The sequence below is a fragment of the Achroia grisella genome, unplaced genomic scaffold (assembly GCF_030625045.1).
Source record: "Achroia grisella isolate CSIRO2021 unplaced genomic scaffold, CSIRO_AGI_Agris_v1 utg413, whole genome shotgun sequence".
In the NCBI taxonomy this organism is placed as follows: Eukaryota; Metazoa; Arthropoda; class Insecta; order Lepidoptera; family Pyralidae; genus Achroia; species Achroia grisella.
The window spans coordinates 1,549,114-1,574,226 of record NW_026712846.1 but is presented as its reverse complement, the minus strand read 5'-3'; the positions used below and the strand labels follow the sequence as shown (position 1 = coordinate 1,574,226).

Below are 25,113 nucleotides of genomic sequence, written 5' to 3'. Positions count from 1 at the left end.
TATAATGACTTTATGATTTATAAAGAGTTTACTTTGATACTTTTGAGATGCAAATGAAAATCTTAAATTATTTTAAAATTACTATATGTGATTATATTTCATATATTCTGATGCATAAGCATATTACTGTAAAATTCGTCAAAATCCATTGAGTACTTACAAACTTTCGCATTTATAATATTATATTAATAAGATTACTTTATTCTTCAGTGTATTTAATTTAAATGTATAAATATATACGAAGTAAGCAGTAAAAGTTATTAAACAAAGTATATTTTTTGACGTATACACTAAAAGTTTGTTCAAACAAAACCACAATCTAAAGTTTGAATTGTAAGTAGAATTATAAAATCAGGCCAGCAATTAAATTATGGTAGTCGGGTCCAGAGATTCAGAACTTTGTAATTCGTAGATATTATATTAATTTTAGGGATCAAAATAAATCGTATCACTTACAACTACTTGCTGCGGATTATAGCATTTGCATTATAAATTTTTATTATTCTACTTTTATAGTGATATTTTATCTATATAATATAGATATATTAATAATAATAATAATTTATTTATTATATTTGTATTAAGAATATATAGAAACATGTCCACATAATATGATGTGATATGACGGCCTTGATGGTCTAGTAGTTTAGCACCGCTTTACTTCCGATGGTAGCGGATTCCTCGCACGGTAGCAACATTTGTATTCATGAGTATGATTTTTTGTATCAGTCTGGATGTTCTTTGTGTATATTATGTATGTATTTACAAAAAATAGTATCTATGTATTGATATCAGTTGTCTAGTACCCATAACACAAGCTCTGCTTAACTTGAGACTAGATAGCGCTATGTGAATTGTCTAGGTATATTATTATTATTTTTATTATATGTAATACTACAGACAGAGATACAGAAAAAAAAGTAGGTAATTATTATTTCGACATGTACTCTAAACTCTTCTTATAGTTGTGGCCTGTACATTTGAAAGAGCCTCTTGAATATACACAGAGTAAGGCTAAAAATGACATATCTTATAAAAATCTTTCCAACTGCACTCGGCATTCAGGTATTTCGCTCATAACCAACTCCAATTACCCTCTATGTATAAATTTCGGTTCCTTGCCTCATTACTTTACAAACTACAAGCCCGTGACATTATACTTATATTGTCAACACAACAATAGTCTATGTAAAAATAAGAAGTCTACTAGATATTTTATTAAATAAGAAATTTCAACAAAATACTTATTATTCAGATTTTAAAGCTCAAAGGGAATTCAATAGACACTCCACACGAACGAGTGAGAATAATTTATCAGGATTAGAACATTACATTACCGTATTTCACTTTGGGAGATCCAAGAAGGGATCTCAAAATGGAGCGGTATTTCCTGATTTTCATGATAATATTATGAAAAAAAGACAATGTTCATAAGAGGTTTCACTCTTGTTGATGCACGGTTTTGTACCTTAAAAACATACGTTATTGCGAGGATTTACCCATGGTCCCGCCAAGGGTAAATCCTCGCAATTACGTAAATCCCTATCACAGCAGAGTTTCCATTAAAAAGGTAAGCTCGGCTGACTCGAAGGATTTTAATTATTAATTCATTAATATATCATAGAAGTATCATAGAAGTAATAGTGTTGTTTTCATAACAAAGATGCAAATCTTTAAAGAACAACACCAGTATTATTATAATAAAATTGAGATCAGGAAAGTCTCGTCCTTGTAGATTGTAGATTCATGTCACGACACGATAGATTCAATCGGGAAGATCCAATTAAAGTATGTGATTTTTTTTACTATGCACAAGATTAAATCTATTCGAAATTGAGTAGCCTCAATGTCATAAGCTGCGGCGATTCTCACATTTTTATGTCATAATACTAAAACAGGTAAAAGCTACTGATAGAGCAACTATAATATTGGGAGGAGGGGGGAAGGGGGGGGGGGTACTGCATAAAATTGCACACAAAAAATAATCGATGCTTTTTATAGTATAAACTTACTAATTATAATACACACAATATAAAATTATAATAATTATTTCGGCCATACAAAGATAGTTAATTAAGTGTTGCCAGTCAAGAAAAAAAAAGTGAATGTGAAAAAATCTATGTGGTTATTCAATCACGATGGGCAAACTGATCTGACCTCATGCTTATGTTATCATCCTCCACTGATGGCTCGCCAGCGAATACAGTCAGCGTAGGATGGTGCACCATTCCATTGTCATCCGTAAAAAAAAATGTAAGGAAAAGGATTTACGGAATCTCTAGAAGAAATCAAGAAAGATCTAAAAGAAGACCCAAAAAAGAATAAAACTGCGATGATCTAAATGTAAGATACAACTGGGTTGTCCGGGTTTCTTTTCTTCAAAAAGGTAAAATATCTCTTACATATAAATGGTTGCAGATAAACTTTAGTTTGTAACATTGTTTTATTTCAATATTTAACTCTAATTGTACATTCATTATTTTAATTTGAATACTTTTGTTTTACATAGTAGTTTGTATTCACTTAAAAGTTTAAACTTTATATTTTATATAACTTGTTTGTTCATTCTTCTCAGTTGAAACTGAATACTAAATGAAGCCATTGAAGTTTAAAATAACTACACAGTGTCAATCCACAAGTCCACAGCCTTTCATTTTCTGCCTCATTATTTTTTGATATAGAAGATATGTCCGTTTTCTTTATATAATCTACGAGTACATACATGTCAAATATTATTAAAATCCATTCAGGTGTGTCATCCATCCATCCATCCATTTGGTCATGTGAAGTAACAATTAGACAGATAGATAGACATACCATTACATTTATATTATTAGTACAGCGAACTCCTTGATGGATATTAATATTAGCTTTAAATTCTATAATCATATTTTCTTTAACTTATTGTTTTAGTAACAATATATTACATAACGCTGTTGTACTGTCGCATTTTTATTATCTTCGTATTTTTCCTCACAAAATTCTCATCTCTCACAAACCCCGCTTCTATTAATACGTTTTGTTAATTAAATGTAGTTAAATACATATCCCTTTTAGAAGTGGCTTAAAAACTTTACCAAAAACAAAAGCAAAACATACCATTCAAGATAAAAGTGCAGGTTTTTATATTCCGCTCGGTTCGCTTTTTACAAATCTTATGTAAAACGCTCGGTCAATACGTGGCTGATTCGATTTAGTCCAACTCCATTCTAGGGATTTTTACATAGGAAATTGGATTCTTCTTATGTCCGCACCAATCCGGCATGCCGGCGAAGTGAATCGTTTGTTTGTCTTTGAGATATGGACTGGCATACGATATTACTGGCTCAAATGCCTTTTATATTGTATTGTATATATTAATCTATTTGAAGTTTTAGAAGCAACCGTAAGCAGTTTATTTATTTATTAGCACGTAAAACAGATTATAATCAGTATAAGAATTTTATTAGCAGTGAGCAGTTTGGTACAAAACTGGATTGTAATCCAATACCATGTATGCCTAAAAGCTAAATTATATAGACGCATGCAATATACGCTAGATAAGGCTATATAATAAAAAGTACGCTAAATAGAAAGGAAAATTTACTAAAATTTGATTATCTAAAAAATAGTTACAATATTAAATATAATTTGGCTAAATTGTTTTTTTCGGAACTAGATCAGTATTAATTTGAAGATCTATTTATCTATTCGAGAAAAGAATATAAAGAAAAAAGTTAACAAACAATATTTAGAACTTATATTAAATAAATAATTAAAAGAAATAAATATTTCTGTTGATAATATTATTAACAGAAAGATTTAAATGTTTGGAAAGATTTCTTTGGGTTTTAATTTCTTCTGGAGTAGTACTTCTTTAGAGTAGTTCTAATTTCTTCTTTTCTGTTATGCTTTCCAGCTTAGAACGATAACTTTAGATGGCCTTACTAATTATTTTTATATTAGTTATTATTATATAAGTACTTGAAGGTTTTTTCAATCGTTTTCCAAGAAATAATTTATTCATTTCAATATAGCGATAATTATTCAGATTAATCATTTTGATAGTTCTTTGTATTAAACATAATAAAAAAATATTTACTGTCATAACGACTTTATTGAGTTAAAATGTACGTATATAGGTAGCATTCTGTCAACTCATTCTGATGTCAAGGTCAATGTTAAGTATTTATTTCATACTTAGGCCCTTGAGGGCACTTTTATAACCATTAGGACATAATTATGCTACTGTTGAATTATTAATGTTTAACACTGCCCGAGTTTTAAAATTAACACTGAGGGAAAAGACGAGGAAAACCTGAAAGGTCTAATGCATTTTACTTTAAAAATGCTTTTTGTTCATATGTCTGTAACCATATCCATGTTATACTAGACTGTTATCTAAAATATTATATTATTAAAAAACAAACAAAAATCTAATTTACTTGATAATCAGGTAGATAACAAACTTTATTTTTTACAATTTGTACAATGTTTATATCGCACAGCAAACCTCCTGTCGAGATCTGTCTGCAGGCACGTAATTCGCATTTAGTTAAAATACATTATAAATAACATACCTATGTATGTTATTTATAATGTATATAATGCACACGTAAGAATACGGTATTTCGATTTTATAATATTTGTATATTACTTAATACTAATTAAGATAAAAATTAAATAGAAAGAAGTATCTATTGCCTATATAAATAAATAGGAAAATGGAAATTAAAAAAAGTACTATGGCGCCTGAAGAATATTATATCTGTAACTTGTAGCTTTACTATCATATCACGTACAATTTATATCAGATATAGTACAAAATACAAAACATGTAACTATTACAATAATAAATAATTATAACAATTAATACCAATAGTAATATAAAAATTATTTGCTAACCATCCTTATCTTGGACTCTGTAAATATTTCCTTTTTATTTGTCTAATCCAAACATAAAGTTTTGTCACCATGTACCTACGTTTAAGTGACTAAAGTTGTTTGGATCGACAGAGACAAATAAAAATTCAAGAAAAGATTTAGAGAAAGCGGAATAAGAAAGCTTAGTAAAGTTCGACGTCTAACTTTTAGAAATACAGTAGACAGCATTAAAAAGTTATACGGACACACATTACTATGTATTTAAGAACATTAAATATATAATATTATATTTATTAAAGAAAACATAATTGTTACACACTCAATATTTTAGAAACTATCAACGTGAATAACTTTTTTTAATAACAAAAACAACGACAGTCTTTGTTCAAAATCTTTCAAGGGGGATTGTAGTGTTGAGAACTAGTGGTGTAATAATAATAATAATTCAGGACTATTTACAGAGCGCCATCTAGTCCTAAGATAAGCAGAGCTTACAACTGATTGATGTAGTTGGATATATACCTAATAATAATATTCTATAATCCTCCACTGATATTCCGCCAGCGTATACCGTTAGTGTAGGCGGGTGAACCATTACATAAGCATCATATCATAAAATAAATAAAACTTACAAATCTCTTGATTAAATAATAATAATATTTCAGGACAATTCACACAGCGCCATCTAGTCCCAAGCTAAGCAGAGCTTGTGTTATGGGTACTAGACAACTGATATAAATACATGGATTCTTTTTTTTGTAAATAAATACATATTAGACATAGAAAACACCCAGACCGATACAAACAATCATACTCATGAATACAAATGTTTGTACCGTGCGAGGAATCGAACCCGACCATCGGATCGTAAAGCGGTGTGCTAAACCACTAGACCACCGAGGCTGTCAAAATAAGATAGAGATGTGTTGTAGTTTTATTATATTTGTATATAGGTAAAAGGAATAAAGACTAGGTATACGGAGACAATATATATATTGGGACAGTATTGACAATAGAACAGAAGTAACGAAACTAGAATATGATATAAAAGAACTATAAACTTAAATACAAATTTAATATATAAAATACATATCTTAATCAGATATGTATTTTATATACAACTGCCAGTTACATCAAGATGTACCCATCGACATTATGTAGGTAATTATTGCACATTGCTCAAACGAGATTTCAAGGTGCAAGGCATTCCTGAATGGTGCTCGCTGTTTGCATACATTGTTTCTCTGTAATTTTTTAAATGGATTGGTTTATGATGCATTTAGCTGTACCTTATCTATAGTCCAAACTCATTCTCTGACACTAATTTATCACATTTCTGTGATGGTTTAATTATAATTTTCCACATACCTACTAGGAATACATAGATCATAAACATTCAGTATGAAAACAGTTGTTAAATTCCCACATTCGACATATAATACTACACTATACACTATATTCAATAACGTTAGTAAAGTGTGGAGTTTTATTTCTTAATTGGGTATCGTAAAGTTACAATGTATTTGTTTAGAAGCCGAAGGGACGAGTTATTCTGTAGACAACTAACAATTGTGCACGTAATCACTTTTATATCGCAGGTTAATTATAAAGGATGATATGTAACTATTAAAACTTTGACTCGACTGTAAATATCTCTATTATTTGTTTCCCATTTATATAGGAACAGACACACAAACCAGTAAAATTATCTTCAGTACATGTCCTTAATAGTATGGGATATTTGCGAATGCAAACGCCATTAAGTATTTATTAAGAATAAAACTTGTATTTTTATATATAGAACATGAAACATGTGTGCTATTAAAAAAATAAATGAATAGACAAGTGGTACATGGTGATGCGGCTCTAATGAACCGATGTTACTTGATAATGGCTTTAGTAGATTACAGGGTTGTAGTAGAAATTAAACATATTGCTGACTTTCTTGAATTAATTGGTAAAACTATTATAAAATTACATATTTGGTTGAGTGAACAAAAGTACCTTGCCTCCATCGATTTGATCCTTAAAGTCTGTTCGTTATACGTACAATTCAAATTGGATGAGTGTGCGCTCCAATCAGAACGCTCCCTTTATGTTGCTTTTTGTTGCTGCTTTACAGTATGCAACAACAATTTAATAAACTACTAGTTTTTATACAAAGAGTATATTAATTTATGTGGCAACTCTGTCCCATTTATTTTAATGTCTATAGGCGACGCTTGATATTTACCACCAGGTTGGCTATTTAGCTGGATTGCCATTCCAAAATAGAAAAAGGATAAAATAATTCTGAATTACAATTAAATTAGATGTGATAGATATATTTTGGTGTTTAATAATGAAGTTTTTTATTCAGTTTTTTTTTATATTGTTTTCAGAGTATATAATACTATATATGCATGTAACCTACCTTGAAATTGACAATTTTACTTAAAAGGACAACATAGCGTGAGATCAGACCTTTAGGAATCTTATTAACTTAAGGCGATATTGCAAACCGCCCCTCGGCCCCTTTGACAAGACGGCTTGGTAACAGCTTAGCTGGATTTTCTTAACACAAAGTACATCACATTTGGACTGGAATGCAGGAATATATATTATATTAGAAGTAGAAATAATCTTTATTCAAATAAACTTAATATAAATACTTTTAAATATTTTTTTTTATATTCTACTACTAATTTGGTACACAATTTCATCACAAGACGAATGGGTAACAAACTTGCATGTAGCTTCTTTAAATAAATGTTGTTTTCTATAAATACACATTAACAAGGACGAGGCATGCGATAATCGATAAATATAAATTGTTATGCTCTTTGTACACTGATATGTGGAAGTATTACAGATCAATATTGTTATACCACGCATCACATGATGACGTGTGTCCGAGGTACTATTTAATATTTTTTATATAGACAAAGGTTGACACTTATCATTAAAAGGCCTATCAGATTGTTTACCGATGCAATTACATTAATAAATTTAATTTTAAAGCTAACCAATATTTATATTATTATATTATGTATTTATTAACTACAAAGTAAATTATCTATAGACTAGCTACTCGCCCCGGCTTTGTACACCTGTCCAAGAGGAAGGTTTACATATATAATACATGTGCCCTGTACATGTATTATATATGTCTAGAGTGTCAAAATAGTTATGTTAGGTACTATATTCTCGACCAACATGGTTATATCTCAATTGTTTAACTCGTAGGTTATTATAATTAAACAAAACGAAACAAACTTAACGTAAGCACGTTTGAATAATTACTGTATTTGTGATTCTACCACTCATTCGGAATACAGATTCATCACAAGAAGAATGAGCAAGAAACTTGTGTTGCTCATTTAATTAACTATTATTATTATTTCTAAGCAGACATGACTTACAAAGTCATTAGAAGTACAAACCTGGCTCCATGTATGTAACTGTGTATAAGATGGTAACTCAGAACTGACCACCTCAACCGTGTTCGAGACAAGAAGACTTATCATTAAAAGTGTGCTGACCAATCAGATTGTTTACCGCTTACAATTAACATTTTATTATTATAGATTTAATTTAATTGCTTGAAATTATAATATTTATATTATTATATGATAGTTATTAAATTGCATGTTTTTGTTATTATAATTAGGGTTTATGTTAACGATGTTGTCAGTCAATTGACATTTCTGTAATAAATTATGGCAGACAATTGAAATTATCTATAGATCTAAAATTATTAATTCAAATTAATCATAATGGTTTCTATAAATATTAATTCTACAATTACATTCACAGTAATAGCAAATATTATAATTGTAATTAAAACTATATAAAGATTTTGGAACAGTACAATTAATATGTATATATGTAAACCTTCCTATAGAAACACTCTATCTATTTAAAAAAATCGCTTTTAATCCGTTGCGTAGTTTTAAAGATTTATGCATACATAGGGATGATAAGAAAACGATAGCGACTTTGTTTTAAAAATTAAAAAAAATATATATTTAGTTCACTTTATTTAAAAGTTGAAGTGTGAAGTGAAGTTAATCACTGATTTTTTTAATCTATTTATTAGTTTGTAATGCTTTGAAAAATGTTCCTACAGATAGAAGAATCGAAAAATGGAGAAAATTAAAAAAAAATCTTGATTGCTACTGTGACTGTTCAGATCAATTTTTCACTTTATAGCATATTCATACTTAGTATCAATAATAAACAGTTCTGACCATCCCCCATCCATTGCTTTATAAAAAAAAAATACATTTTGACATCGATACATCCTCAGTAATTTTTATATAGAATCATACACATACATTACTATCAGAAGCTATTACTTAATCAAATCCATTACAAGTCAGTGAAATTACTTTATAACACGTAATCTCATTAAACTGAAAGCGAATCTGAAATACGTCTTTTCCTAACAAATACTCCTTACGCATCTCAAAGTGAACCATTAATTCACAAGAAGCCCCTTCGCAAGTCCGCATAAAATTTGAGAATTTAACAACCTTTGTGCTGACATCCTGTGAAGGATGTCTAATTCTTAAGGCAAGTGTACAGCGTAAGTGTTATAGTTCAGAGATTAACTTCAGCAAAATATTAAAGAAATATACTCAATTATCGTAATTAATTGATAATATTCCAATTAATTTACTGCGATATTTAGCTAAATTATAAGGAACTATTTAACTAACTAATCACTAAGCGGTAGGTCTATTAGAAATTGGTATTAGTCGCAATATGAAAAAAAATTGTATTATTATTATTGAATTATTGTTTACCCGCGTGTTTCACTCACATGAATAGCGTATGTGTTATTCTGTGTATTACTGTACAGTTACCTCAAAATCTATTGTGTAGTTTTTGCTTGAACGAGTAACATCCATTCATCCGTTTATCCATACTCACTAACTTTCGCGTTTATAATATTTGCAAGATAATTATAGTGTTTCTATGTATATCTTTTTAAGAAGCTGCAATTTAAAAATTCTATTAACATTTTATGGGCCTATACTTTTATTAGATAGATACATATATACATATCTTCGGAAAAACTTTAAATAATTGAAATGAAGTTACAGTGCATGCCGGTAATATGAAGTCACGTAATAGATCGAGGATCGAGGGCCGTAGTGTTGTGGTATTTATTGTAAATTGTTTAAAATAAAAAATAACTAACTTTTTTTTTATAAACCTTAAAACCATCTTGATGTCATCGAGTGGCGATAACAGTAGTATTATTCATAGTTAAGAAGTAACTTTATAATAGTCACAACGCTATAATTAACACTGTTTGAATTCTCAGTTCTGTATATATGATTATTTGTTTAATAATAACGTGTTCGCTCTGGACTCGCCTTTACAATGGCCTCACGTCACTTTACAAACGGTTTCGCGCGTGACGTGTCACATTTTCTCGCTCGTCTAGCTCCGATATGTCATTTCCGTGTGTCGTGTCATTTCAAACGAACTATGTGCTTCATATAGTCGAAGAGATGGCGGTACAATTAATGTTAGAAGATTCTGTTCAGCCAATTTTTAAAAGGGAATGTTCATTTGTGTGTTACCTGTTATATAATTCACGAAAGTATAATACATATTTTTGCAATTGATTCTACTATATGCTATATATGAATTTTGTCATAATTTTCTTCGACATAATTGTTTCAATTAGATTTTCGTATAACTAAATCTTAAATAATAACAAATATATATATGTGTAATAATACACACATACTTCTATTAACAAATAAATGGTACGGTTTTGCGTGTTTAAACAGCATATATAATTCAGATCATAATTTAAATGAAATATCGCTTTGTCATTTAAACACATAGTTCTATTAACCTTTTTTTTTAAAAGTAAAGATGTATTATATATAATACGCTAGTATTATATATAATACTCGCCACGGCTTCGCCCGAGTATACATGTATTATATACATAAACCTTCCTATAGAATCACTCCATCTATTAAAAAAAACCGCTTCAAAATCCGTTGCGTCATTTTATACTATGTAATTATATATGTAAATATTTTAATTAAATTACATAGACCTGAATTGAGGTACATTTTTTTAAATTACTGATTATATAAAATCTTTGGTTAGCTCTTAGACAAACAAATTATTTACTGGAGGTGCACCCTAATGGGATCAAAGGACTGCAACTGAGATGGAAAATATGCTAAAGAGACTAAAAGAGAACGTCTTCATGCAACTGTATTTCCTATAAAGAGATGCCTTCATAGAAAATTGAACGACTCTATGAAAAATCTTTGTTCCACCACTTCGTAAGAAATAGTTATATATTAAGTACTACATATTATGTTATCTGTGGTACTACATAGGCGGGATAAAAACACAGCATAACAAGAAACGAGGTAAAAAAGAGGCAACAATGGGCGGCCTTATTGCTAAATGGCTATCTCATCAAGACGAAGTAATTACGCTTACGTCCGGTCGAGGTGTAGGAATAAAAATAATAGATATTTAGAATGTTTATTTCGTTTATACATAAATGAAGGACACGTAAATAATATATAAAAGTATAATTACATATATAATTACAATAATGAAGATTTATTGCTGAAAATATCTATTAATCTTATATATAAATTTCTCGTGTCACAATGTTAGTTACCGTACGTACTCCTCCGAAACAGCTTGACCGATTTTTTTTTTAATTTCAGTTTTATTTTATTTCACACCCCTAAATGATAATAGTTGTTCGTACCTAACATTTTTTTTAAGCAATATTTATTTTTCTATAATTAAATTCTAAATTAAATACATACAACTCTAAACTCTAACCCCTATTTTTAATAGTGATATTAGTACTGAAATTTATATGGCAAAACAACGTTTGGTCGTTTGGACAGCTAGTTGACTAAATAAATTGACATTATTTAAATGAAATTTATTTTAGAAAGATTAAGAACATGCCCAATTTAATTAACATTATAAATCCACTAGAGAATCCGATGTCTTCCTGCCCTGGAAAAGCAACGCCATATACCAATTGTAGTGTTTTCCAATCATCCAGGAATCTATTTAAGTTTAAAATTTCATCTAAGGTGAACAAGCCGTTATGGAAGAATTAGGTAACAAACAGAAGTATAGAAGAATTATATATGTATATGTATGTATATTAAGGTAACAATAGTCACACGATTATGCACATTATAAGAGAAGGATTCAGTCCACTATTTCGTTTGGGCTATATGGTATAAGATTTATTTCGACTTGTTTTTGTCTTGTAAGTTTTCAAAGATTAATTAACCAACCAATAAATATAGTCATATGTCATAAAGTCTATTTATGTATTCAAATATAATTGGTACACGTATACAAACCCATATAACAGACATAATAATAATAATAACAATGATAATTATAATTATTTTTGTAAAATAATAATAATACACGGACATACACATAGACTGCACTTACTTGGTTTCGGCCCGTAAGTGTGGTTTATGCCGTAAAACGTAAAAAATCATCAAAAGCTGAGTTAAAAAGACAATAATAATAATATCTTAGGGCAATTCATACAACGCCATCTAGTTCCAAACTAAGCTAGAGCTTGTGAGTACTAGACAACTGGTATAAATGAATGCATTTTTTTGTAACTAAATACATATTATACATTGAAAACACCCAGACCGATACAAACAATCTTACTCATGAATACAAATGTTTGTACCGTGCGAGAAATTGAACCTGTGACCATCGGATAGTAAAGCCGTATGCTAAACTACTAAACCACCGAGTCTGTCAATAAAAGACATAAAAGGCAGGAATGTGCAGTAATGGAACACCATCCCTAATAACAGTTCCATTTTGATTTTGGGAAATTGGTAAATCGCTGCCAAGCCCGCACCGTGACAAACAAAGGCCTACAAAATAAAAAGAAAAAAGATAAAAGGTTCGGTGACAAAGGCAACCCCACTAGTATTGCATATACGTAAAGTAACATGTAAAAATAACTTTTTATATGACCTTTTTCAAACAAACCAACGGTTGTAGTGCGATCTAATATAAATGTTAAGGAAAAATCGCTGTTCTGAATAGAAGTGCTATTGGAAACATTTTATAATATATATTGCAAACATGTACAATATTTATTTGAAAAGAATACGAGCTGAGTTTCTTGTCAGTTCTTCTCGTCTCGAATCATTCTGAACTGACGGTAGTTTTGACATATCATAAGAGCCTGGTATATTAACCTACATGAATAAAGATATTTTGTATAGTGGTCCAATATGAAGGAATATGGGGAAGTAAATGAGGTTTATATTTTTGACCAACAATATTAATACCACATATATATATTATTTATAACAGTATTTACGATACGTCTGGGTAGTCAAATGTGTCCAGTATATGTAATTAGTATATGTCTATAGAGCAGTGTCTCACGTGTTGCCCACGCTCCACAGGAGGGCAATTCAAAAATGGACTCTTAATTAAAACTATATGGGATGTGAATTTTAATGTTTCATTCTATATTGAAAATTTGTTTACTGTTTCATTAACAACTTCTTCCTAAAACTTATTAATTGAGTTTTTTATGTTAACGACATTTTTTTTAATGCTATAAATTATGTATGGTTCATGGAGGAGGGGGGGGGCATAAGAATTTAGGAAAGGAGTATGGTACTAAAAACTTTGGGAGACATTGCTATAGAGGATTATTAGTAATAGTCCTAGACTAATAATTCTAATATAGAAAAATGTCAATGACCCCTATCACTCAGGAGTATAAAACATATATAGTAGCTGATTCTGAGACGTACGGAATACACATATAAAATTACATAAAAATCTATTGTCGGAGGAGTATGGTAACTAACATTGTTACACGAGAATTTTAAATGTTAGATTATTTAGGAAGAATTGAACCATCTTTAATTTTGTTTATTGAAAATATTTATTTATTCTTTTCAGATATGAGCGAACATTGATATAGTGAAAATGCGAGTGACTTAAGTGTATGTGGTCAACATGGAGATCGCTAATCTGGTAGTGACGCTAATATGTGTCATCTCCTTCACTTGTACACATGCTAAAATAGGTAAGTTCTTATTTTTCTTAATGTATGATGATGGAATGGTACACCGCCTGCGCTAAAACGGTTTACGGCGGCCCAACAGCCGCTAGCACTATCGTGAACCAGAAGTAAACTTTGTACAAAGTCATCTGCATCGATTCTTTCATTTCTGCTAACCTCAAAATATCGTCTTTGTATGCAGTGTTTCGGTTGGGGAATGAAATATAAAATATAAAACCAGATTTTATACCTGTAATATAAAACCATATTACAGGGTACAGAGATGTACAAGGGGGTACAGAGAAATGGTAGTGCGTGAGGAGTAGTCCGTAGCGCTCTTCGTGTATGTAGGCGATGATTATCACATATTACTAGGCAGCCAATTTACCATTCCACTTATAAAAACATAAGAGACGAATAGGGACAAACCAATAAAATAAAACAATTGTACTTCGAAATTCAAAATTTATAACATTTATGTAGGTTAAAGTCTAAAAATAGTTATTGCAATAAACTTTTTTCAAATTGTTCCATTTCACTGAGCCCTGAATTCCAGAAAACCAACACTATCTCACCTGCCAAGCCCTCAGGTCTACGGGCCGAGATTAGGGTATGTACTTCCATACCTTCTGTCAAGTGCTTGTCGCACGTGACGTGAATCGGCCACCGAACTCAGAACCCACACCCCACACGCATTATAGTACACCTGGGGAAATGAAATGATACCTTTTATTGTGGAAAAGCCGATTGCTTGAAACGTATTTTCCGCGTCGGATTGCTATAGCATTTGATTCTCTATTCATGCCAATTTCTTTCTTTTTATGATGCTTCCAAGTTGACTGATGAATGATATAATATATATTATATCTTCAGTATAGATAATTAATTAATTATATTAATCATAATACCTATATATTATTTACGCTTCCGATACTTATAAGTAATGCTTAAGTATTAGTTAGTTAACGTATACACAAAGAACCATTGTCATTATTACGAAATGACAGATCCAAATATTTTAGAGGTTTTCTTCTACAAATTTAATAATTAATTGCATTGATATGGCCCTTTTATTAAATTAATAAATTTATAATAATGCTATTAGCCACACTGTTAGGTTGACTGGAAGAGATTTCTTTCAGAGATAAGCTCATTGTTGCTCACAAATAACATTCTAAACTAAAAATGCGTTAAAATTATATATTGTGATAAAGAGAATATAATTTGTTTTATGCTTACTGTATTGCACTCTAAATCATTTTGATTAATTGATTAAAATTTCAATCTACTAAAGTAATTCGATCGAGTATCGCTCCAATCCCAACATTCGAGTTTATAATTTCTGAGTAAGCTCTCAAACAACTAACATCCGGAGACATAGCCTTAAAGAACCCAAACAGCCCCAAGTTAATTCAGTGAAATTTGTTACTTAAGTTCGTCTACTGAGTATCAAGTCTGCTTTAATGATTACTTTGCTAATCTAAATTAAAATTTAGGATATCCCTATTTTAGAACGCGAGCTCCTCATTCCTTATAAATTTGAGTGAAATATCTTATACATAAATAAGAATAAATACGAAATTATTCATATTAAAATCTTGGACGGTACACGCGTTTTATTACAAGTTTAGATATGTATTGATACATATTTCCATAAATATTGAAAAAGATATATATATGTATAATCAATATTTTTCGTATATAATGAACATCAAAACTTCGTTTATGTGAATTTGATTGGTAATCCTAAAAACGACATCCAATTAAATCTAACATTAAATGTTAAATATTTTGCTGTAAGAGTTATCAATTTCCATTATAATTATCACAAGTACCTAATTCTTCAGTTCTAATTCAATAGTAATCTTATACCCCTTTTAGTTCACTGTATAAGTAAAATTTAAAATAATAATATTAACCCAGGACAAATCGCAGTTTACAGTTTATCAGCGCTATCTAGTCTCAAGCTAAGCAGTGCTTGTGTAATGGGTACTAGACAGCTTATTTATATGCACATCACCTATGTATATGGAAACACCCAGATTGCTACAACCACTCATACTCATGAATTACAAACGTTTGCGTCGTGCGAGGAACCCCCGACTATCGGGAAAGCGGCGTGCTAAAGCGCTAAACCACTGAGGCCACCATTAGGTATCAAAAAAATATAATAAAAATGTTAGGGTTAATGTTAATAAATGTTGATAACCCTTATCACTTAGGGGTATGAAAAATAGATAGTATCCGATACTCAGATCTACTAAATATGCGTATAAAATTTCATAAAAATCGGTCAAGACGTATCGGAGAACTATCATTGCGATACGATAATTTTATATATAACACAGATTCCATATAACATATATATATTGTTTTCGATATGTGCTTGTTACCTCAATTATAGTTTTTAATTGGTTTGTTAGTTCGTTTAGTGTATATTATATTGAAATGTCAAAATTACATTGACACTCGCAAAATTTTGCCAATTAGGAGTTCACAGAAATACAAACTGTATATGTAACCGAAGTTGGATTGTCTTATTAAAGCGACGGATAGTGGTCCAAGCTTCCAATTAAATAGTTTGCACCAATTTAGACTTACATAAGCGAGGGTAATGTGTAAATCTTGACGTATTCGGGTGAATTCAAGTGCGCTATCCGAGGGATTTGTTAACGGAATTGCTAATCCTAAGTAAATATCCTGTTACAAGAGTTGATGAAGGACTTTTAGCATACGATTTGTTGGTTCTGCCTCCACCTTTGCCCTTTGATATATCAGAATGTCGCAAGGCAAATTTAACATCTTGATTTTCCCCCGTGTACATATTATATTTCATCTTAGAATTTGGATTTGAATTTTAAGATGCGGTTGTAAGGACGGTTTTGAGGTCGCTATTCATCAAAATGTCATGGGTCTCATTTCTTTAACTGGATAAATATGTAACTGAGAATTTTAAAAGGATTTTTATATTTAGACTCTGTCTGTTTTTATCTACATATTTCATGAATTTAGGAATTAAATTTTATTTATATTGTAATTCTTATCGAACTATTTTATTTGTTGTCAATTTTTTACATATAATTATTACGGATACATATACATTATTTTTACGTAGTATAAAGGTACTGTCAATTGAAAAATATGGTAGGTAAACTTCACTTGTACATTTATGCAAACTTTAATAAATTATATTACTATGTGATAGTAATATAATATGTACTAAGTAGAGTATAGAAGAGTTGAAGATTAAGTGGCATAGACAATTATTATGTACCTTATTTAATTGATCCGTATTGTTAATGTGTAATAAAAGACAACTGTACATAATTATTAAATGTATACTATACACTAGCTACTCACCCCGGCCTCGTCCGAGTGTACATGTACTATACATATAAACCTTCCTCTTGAATCACTCTATCTATTAAAAAAACCGCTCCAAAATCCGTTGCGTAGTTTTAAAGATATATACATAGGGACGGACAGACAGCGACAGCGACTTTGTTTTATACTATGTAATGTAATGATGAAGAAATACAAAATTAGTACATATTTATATTCTCAAAGTGTGTATAAACAAATAAAGATTTAAAATTACTTACAAGAGACATTAACTTTTTAGAAGTTACACGTATTATCAGGCTGGTGCCGGGTCCATCGTGTGGGTGGGAGAGAAACGTTGAATAGTTCTCGAAACAATTTTTTTGGTGGGTAACAAATATACGGCTCAGCTTATTCTGGTATAGAACTTACTGCCATTCTGGACAAGTCACAGAGATTTTTCGCGATTATACGAAGATTTAATAATGTATCGCGAAGATATGAAGAGATTTAATACAGCACTTGAAGCTAAAGATGATAAATCATCAGAACCATATTATAGCTTTACGTTAATTTATTTATAAGATCGTCATATTTACTTAGTTTCAGTGCGCAAAAATATTAAACTAAAGTAATAAATAATAGTAGTAACAGTAAAGAAATGCCGAAATGGTTATTTTATTTTGTAACATACACCAAGCCACAAATTGACGAGGTGCAAAATGGAGTTCAAATTGGATTTCCGGACTTTATTAGTCACATTAAAAGTAAATTGTGTTAAATCATTAATATTCATGAATATTCGTTTAATAATTCTACATACTTATTATATTTCCTGCGTGAATTAGCATTTTGGGATCACGCAAATATTTCGTGCGGCTATTAAAGGGTTTTGAGCTTTCTAATAAGAAAATAAAAATAATTATAAGTAGTTAATGAGCTTATAGACAGTTAATATACTTACCTCATTACTGAATAAATAAATATATTACTATTTTATTATTTATGTCAGTAGGTAGGTTAGTATGTTGGCTTTTATGATTCTTTTTATTTTGGTTTTAAATATACATACATAAACATATATTCTTAAAAGCAAAACATATGTATTATTATATTTGACTTAACTGCTAACTTTTAAACTTTTGTGTATCTTTTATATCAAAGATGGCAACAAAGAAGGGACATATGTATATATATATTACACTTATGAATAAAAATTATTATGTCGCGCGAAAACAAAAACTGAGTAAACCGCTGGACATCTTGTGTTTATTATTAATTTATATTAAACCTAAATCTCTCACCACATAAAGATAATATAAGTTTGCTAATTGCTCACGAACTTCATATAAGATTTTATTTCTGTAGTACATTTTTTTCTCATAGTCGCCACTTGAGATGTTTCTTATAATGTCAGTAGTATGCCAAGTTGATGGTTAACCTTATGAAAAATGACAAACTTAAATTTAATCTACATGAATAAAATATATATATAAGAAAATAAAACATATTGTAACGAAAGAATTAATTTGTGACAACAGGAATATCGGAATATCTCTGACAATATCTCTCGTTTCCTGAGGACGAAATCATATGAATTTTAAACTTTCGTGTTTAATATACATTATTTAAATTATTAACCGGGTCTTAACACGAATAATATTATGGCAAATAAAGGTATTTACCTCTCAACCTAGTCGAAACGTCGAGAGAGGTAAATACCTTTATTTGCCATAAATTATTCGTGTTAAGACCCGGTTAATAATTTAAATAATGAAATCATATGAAATCAAAAATTATTTATTCGTGTAGGACATTTAACCGCTTATAAACGTCAAGCTTTTTTTTCTTTTTTCTCTACCATCCAGTTCAGTATACAAATTGAATTGAGAGAAACTGGCAAGAAACTCAACTGAATTTCTTTTTGGTTAAAAGCCAGTTTATTTGTATTGTACACTTATAGGTGTCTATGTCTAATACTAAATGAAAATCCTGAGTATGAACAACTAGTGTCATGCCTCTGAGCCCAGTTTCACTGTTATATTGTATCCTTCAAAAAAGCATACCTACAGCTTAAATACAAGCTGCGAAGAATATTCCGAAATTAGAAACGGGTATAGATTAAAAACGTTCTAATTTTACTTTGCCACTCAGTTATATTTTGTTTGTTCTTAGTTACTGAAATTTTAATATATAATGTCTGTAAAATCGTGAATATCGATTAAAATTCTAAGTATAGAAGACACCGTTAATTAATATATAAATTATTCATGTATTGGAATGTGTAATTAGTAATTAGGTACCGAAGATTTTGAGTAAAAATAGAAACGTGCGGTAATTAACTGTAAAATATTAGGTACTTACTTGTATCTTATACCAATTTAATATCAGATTATGTTATTAATCTCAGATTTATTACTTATTACATAGGTAGAATATTTTTTGTGATATATTCGTTGCTATTGACATGAAAGAACATCCTTATTTATTTATATGATCTCTAAGAATATGGCAGAGAATTTATTAAACATAACATAATTTATAATATTATATTTTTCTTGAGAAAGTAAAGGATAGTTTAAACAAAATAGAATTACCATGTCTATAAATATTATTCATTATGAAACCCATTGATAAATTAAAAACTGTCGTTTTCTTTTTACATTTAAAAAGAAAACGGCAGTTTTTTTTTCTAATTTGCATCTATAAAATATATAAATAAACAATGGTATATAGATAATTGAAATTTATCAATGGCTTTCATAATGAATAATATTTATAGACATAGACTATAAAAAACTACTATTTGTAGTAAAATAACCAAAGATTTTTTTTATATTTTGTTAAGTCCGAACTTGAACTTCAAAAAACTTTACTAATTTTCTCTTAAATCTAGAGAATGATAGGCTATACTGGTAACACTGTTTGCAAAGAAAACATAATAGTAGTATAATATTGTCAACGATCTACAAACATATTTGCGGTAGATTAATCCGTGTATGGCCCACACAAATTATTTTATACAAAATCCCCATGTGGTTTACCTGATCTGAGATTTGAAGACAATAAACTAACTTTACATCCTGCGCGGACATACATAGAGTTGTTATTTCAATATCTATCGTTTGCACATAAATAAACCGCCAATACAATTGTGGTAGATATGAGAGATATTGATAGATCCGTGGGAGATTAGAAGATAGTGGTAATATTGATCTCAAGCACGAAATAGTATACATAATTGTCTGTCACTAGAAATGGTCCAGTGTCCAAATGTTTTATTAAAATGTATATTCATACCAAAGTCAAAGCTAGATATCATATATCCTTATTAATGAATAAAACTAATTCGTACTTTTTATTCATTATTTTAATATTATAAATGCGTATATTTGTTTCTCTGTCTACTTATTATCTTTCACGAATTTTGACATGAATATAGAATGTATCTCACGGATTAACCATATGGTATATATATATCTCAAAAAGGATAGACGAAGTTGCGGGTTACAACTAGTTCATAAAAAAAAACATAATACTTGTTCTTATAAATTTTCACAAGTTTTAGGTAGGAACATAAATAAAAATCATGAACCTTAAGGACCGAATTTGTCCTTCTAGATATGAATAACTCCTGTAGCTTCATATATTTATACAGTATTTATAATAATATAATGAGAGTAATATTGAATATAATGTCTTCGTCTAATAATAGGAAAAAGATCAACAGGGAGCACATTAGATTAATAGTAAAGAAATCTCAGTTTATGTTTTTCGCGTAAATTCCACATTGGATCCATTAGTGTTGTATATTTGGAATATCGAATTTCTCTGACAATATCGAACATGCTTTTATTCAATGACATGAATATATAATGGAAACAAGCAAATAAATACCTATTACGGTCTTGCTAGAGTAATATATGTACATGAGTAGGAACGATGATACACATTGCTAATGTGTATAAATGGATTTGATTCCCATGTGAATGCGGCATTGTACAGATTGTTTTAGTAAGTAATGATGTTTTTATATAACTAAAAAGGCAAACAAACTGGTAAAGTAAGGTAAGTATTATAATACACTGCATGGTAACCCCATCACGCCATGTACTACAGATACTCGGTCCTGTATTGCTATTCCAGAGGACTGAGGTGTCAGGAATTAGACCTTGTAGTTTTCTCTGCCATATTTCAACTTTCATACAGCATACAGCAGTATAAAAACACAGTTAATGCAAGTATTTAGCGTCTGAAAGAAGTACTTTAGATATGCCCACGGTTCAATGAATATTCCCCCACATTGAAAGTATCATCTGAAATTGTCATACCACCTAATTTCTAATTAAGACGTGATCATATTACATAGGTCGTAGAAGTTAATAAGTAATTTTATAGGAATGAAACAAGGACTTCAAATATAAAAGAATAACCAAATTGTAAATCTAATCGTTCGTCTATAACGCATCTGGAAAGAAAAATTGTTTTCGATTATAAATGTAGAATCTATTTTTAATCAATCAGATAATACTATCATAATTTATAAAACAAAGTCACGGGTAACAACTTAATATATTAATTTAAGAAATAGTTATATTTTATGTTGAATTCTCTGATTTTGAATAATAAAAACTTACTTCTTAATCATATTTGGAAAGTAAATTTCGTAAATGCAAACATTTTATAAAGAAAAATCATACTTTGTCAACCGCAATCAGTGTAAAACTTATTCGGAAAGTTTCGTCCCCAGCGTCGGAAAGTAGGCAAGAAATATAATATCATGGGACAGCCATAAGTTTGACCTTATTCTTCATAGGGTCGACTGATGGTTTCATTTCACGGTACAATGAACACACGTATGCAAGTATAGTAGATAGTGGTTTATTTGCGAACTCAACTTTACGCCTTCGAAATTTCTGATGGAGGTAACCCTTTGTAATAATAGATTATGTTATATTTATAAACTAATGGCGACCCGTCCAGTCTTCTTACGGAGGTGTTAGAAATCTTTGAATTTCTCAGCTTGTTCTAGACTATAGCACATGTAATATACATATAAACTTTCCTCTTTAATCACTCTATCTATTGCTGAAAACTACATAAGAATCCGTTGCATAATTTAAAAGATATAAGCGAACAGACAGCGGCGACTTAGCTTTATACTATGTAGAGATTAGTATAGTCTCTTGTTTTTTTAGCATAATTTTAATCACTTTACTGCTATTTTAATCACTTTATCTTTGGAAAACTATAATCGTAGTTTTAAATTTCTATATATAGTAACTACTACTAATAAAATGGGAATATATATAGAAGCCGTAAAACCAGATTTAAACTTTTAAAAAATATATGTCTAATGACCAATATAATATTTTATTGGTATATAAAAATATATAAGTATATGCTTGCCATAATATTTATATATATATATGTGGACAATAAATAATAAATAGCGCGGTTGTTTGTTCTTCCTAAACAAATATTGCTTTCGGCAATAAAGTCGCCTTACTGTAATTATACACATGTTAGCTAATGTATTATTTGTCTATGTACTGTATATTGCCAATAAGGAATTGATGATAATTCAGGCGGGATGTTATATCGAGTTTTCCTTATAAAATATACATACGATCAAAGTAACACACCCCTAATTGGAGATATTTAGAATTTTCCTCATGCATAAGTACCAAAAAAAAATCCTATACTATCATTAAGGCTTTAATATTATATGAAAAAGAGTGATAATTATAATAATGAAACAGTAACAAAATGTGCACCTAATTTCTCATAATTACACTACTAAACAATTTTTAATAAGCATCGCGTGATAAAACAAACAATTATTAGTTATTTTTGTGGGTTTGCAGTTAATTATTATGGTAGTTTAGTACACGCCTGATTATTAAGAATTAAAATCAAAGGCAGGTTTTAAACACAATTGTCCGCATGGCTGTCAGTATTTCAATCACCTTGTGTGTCGAAGAAACGGATGGGTCCTAGGTTCGATATACATTTAATTTTAATAGTTTTAATTTATAGTGTCCATGTGTAGACTTGAACACACTAGACAATTAAATTAGGTTTATTTGAATAAAGGATTTTCTATTCAATACTACAAAGTAAACGTATTAAGATCTGAGTACTATTTAATGTTACTTGTAAATATTGAACCAGCTAAATTAAAAAGGTACTATAAAAAATTAAGTAATTAAAATGAGCAAGTAAGTGTCAGAACACTTAAAACTGACGACACTTCGTAAAATATGTATTTCATGGGAATATTTTATGTCTCATAATTTATGTTAATGTTTGTAATTTATCACGAGTTAAACAATGTTACAAATTAATGTGTAAGCATACATCGCATGACTTTTGCTTACGTCATACTGTTGTACATACTGTAATTGACAGTAATATACATATAGTTCTTTCTGTTTCTTTACGGTAAATAGTAGTGTAATATATATACTATATATATGTATGTATGTATCTATAAAAATAACAAATAATAACCCTGCAATATTTACACAGCGCCATCTAGTCTTAATCTAAGCACAACTTGTATTATGTGTACTAGTAGAAGTTGCCAATAATATAGTTCTTTCTGTAACTTCAACTTTAGCGAATCTGTAATACCTACATTTATAATAATAATAATGAGTCAGTACAATTTACATAGCGCCATCGAGTACACAAAGACTAGATCTTTGTGCACAAATGATAGAAATACTTGTATACATTTTTTAAGTATATGCATAACACTCAGCCAATACAAACAATAATATTTATGAATAAAAATGTTTGTACCATGCTAGGAATCAAACCCACGACCATCGGAAGTAAGATGTGCTATATCACAAGACTATTAAAGCTATCAGTAACGATTTATTAAAAATATATTTTAATAGTAGTTTGAACTAGTTACATATAAATATGTGTCTGGATCGGTACCTTTGTCTTACCTGTTTCAGACACCAAGAAACTTGGTTTGTAATCTGTATTTTGGTTTGAAGTATGGCGATGAACCATACTTCAAACCAAAACACAGAATATGTAGTCATGAGATCTTTGTAGTAAAAAATGGCAACGTGTCTGTGTCATCATGATGACGTCATTCGTAGTGCTGTTCATGTATATAGTCGACGGTTCCCACTTCTTATCAGGTGAGCTGAATTACAGGATATGTAGCCATGACATCTTTATAGTCAGAAATGGCAACGCATGAGTGTCCTTATAATGATGTCATTTGTAGCGCTGTTCATGTATATAGACTACGATCGCTTACTTTTTTTTTAATCAGACATGTTAATTAGCTGGAATAAATATTACATTTCAATATGTAATATTTGTATATTTCTATAATCATTGGTTGAGGGATTATTAGTCATGTAATTTAATAACAAAACATAAGTTTAATATTTAAGGTTAATGAAGCCTTTCTGCGAAAAAACGTATAACGTCATACAACATTGTTAGATTCCCGTTACAGTTTGTCTGCGCTTTTGTGAGGTCTAATTTCAGAAATGGGTTAACCGAACTGGATGCGGTTTTCACTAAGTTTAACATATGTAAGTATGTTTCACGTAAAATTTTATGTTTGTTTTATTCCAATAGTTTTATATTTGTATAAAATTGCGGCCTATTTATAAAATACTACTACCTTTATAAATTTGCAGCAAAGAATTTGGTGTTCGAAACATAAATGATATCTAATTTAATATTAAATAGGAATGTAATACATTTTATCATCAAAAATTAAACCCAAGGTGAATACACTTACAGTAATTAATTAATAAGTTGAGCGGAGTTCTTTGCAGGATAGCATTATGGTGAAGTAATTTATTTTAGTACAAATATGATCTTTATCGCTT

At 29.7% G+C, this 25,113-nt stretch overlaps 1 protein-coding gene across 1 annotated transcript in view; it reads left to right on the top strand.

Annotated features, from left to right (window-relative positions):
* The window catches only part of LOC131844745 (acid sphingomyelinase-like phosphodiesterase 3a), a 77,556-nt gene that overhangs the window by 10,380 nt on the left and 42,063 nt on the right, over positions 1 to 25,113 (top strand). The window contains exon 2 of the mRNA XM_059193704.1: positions 13,819 to 13,945. Coding sequence (XP_059049687.1) covers positions 13,876 to 13,945 — 70 coding nt within the window. The 5' untranslated portion in view covers positions 13,819 to 13,875. The remainder of the gene's footprint in view (positions 1 to 13,818; positions 13,946 to 25,113) is intronic.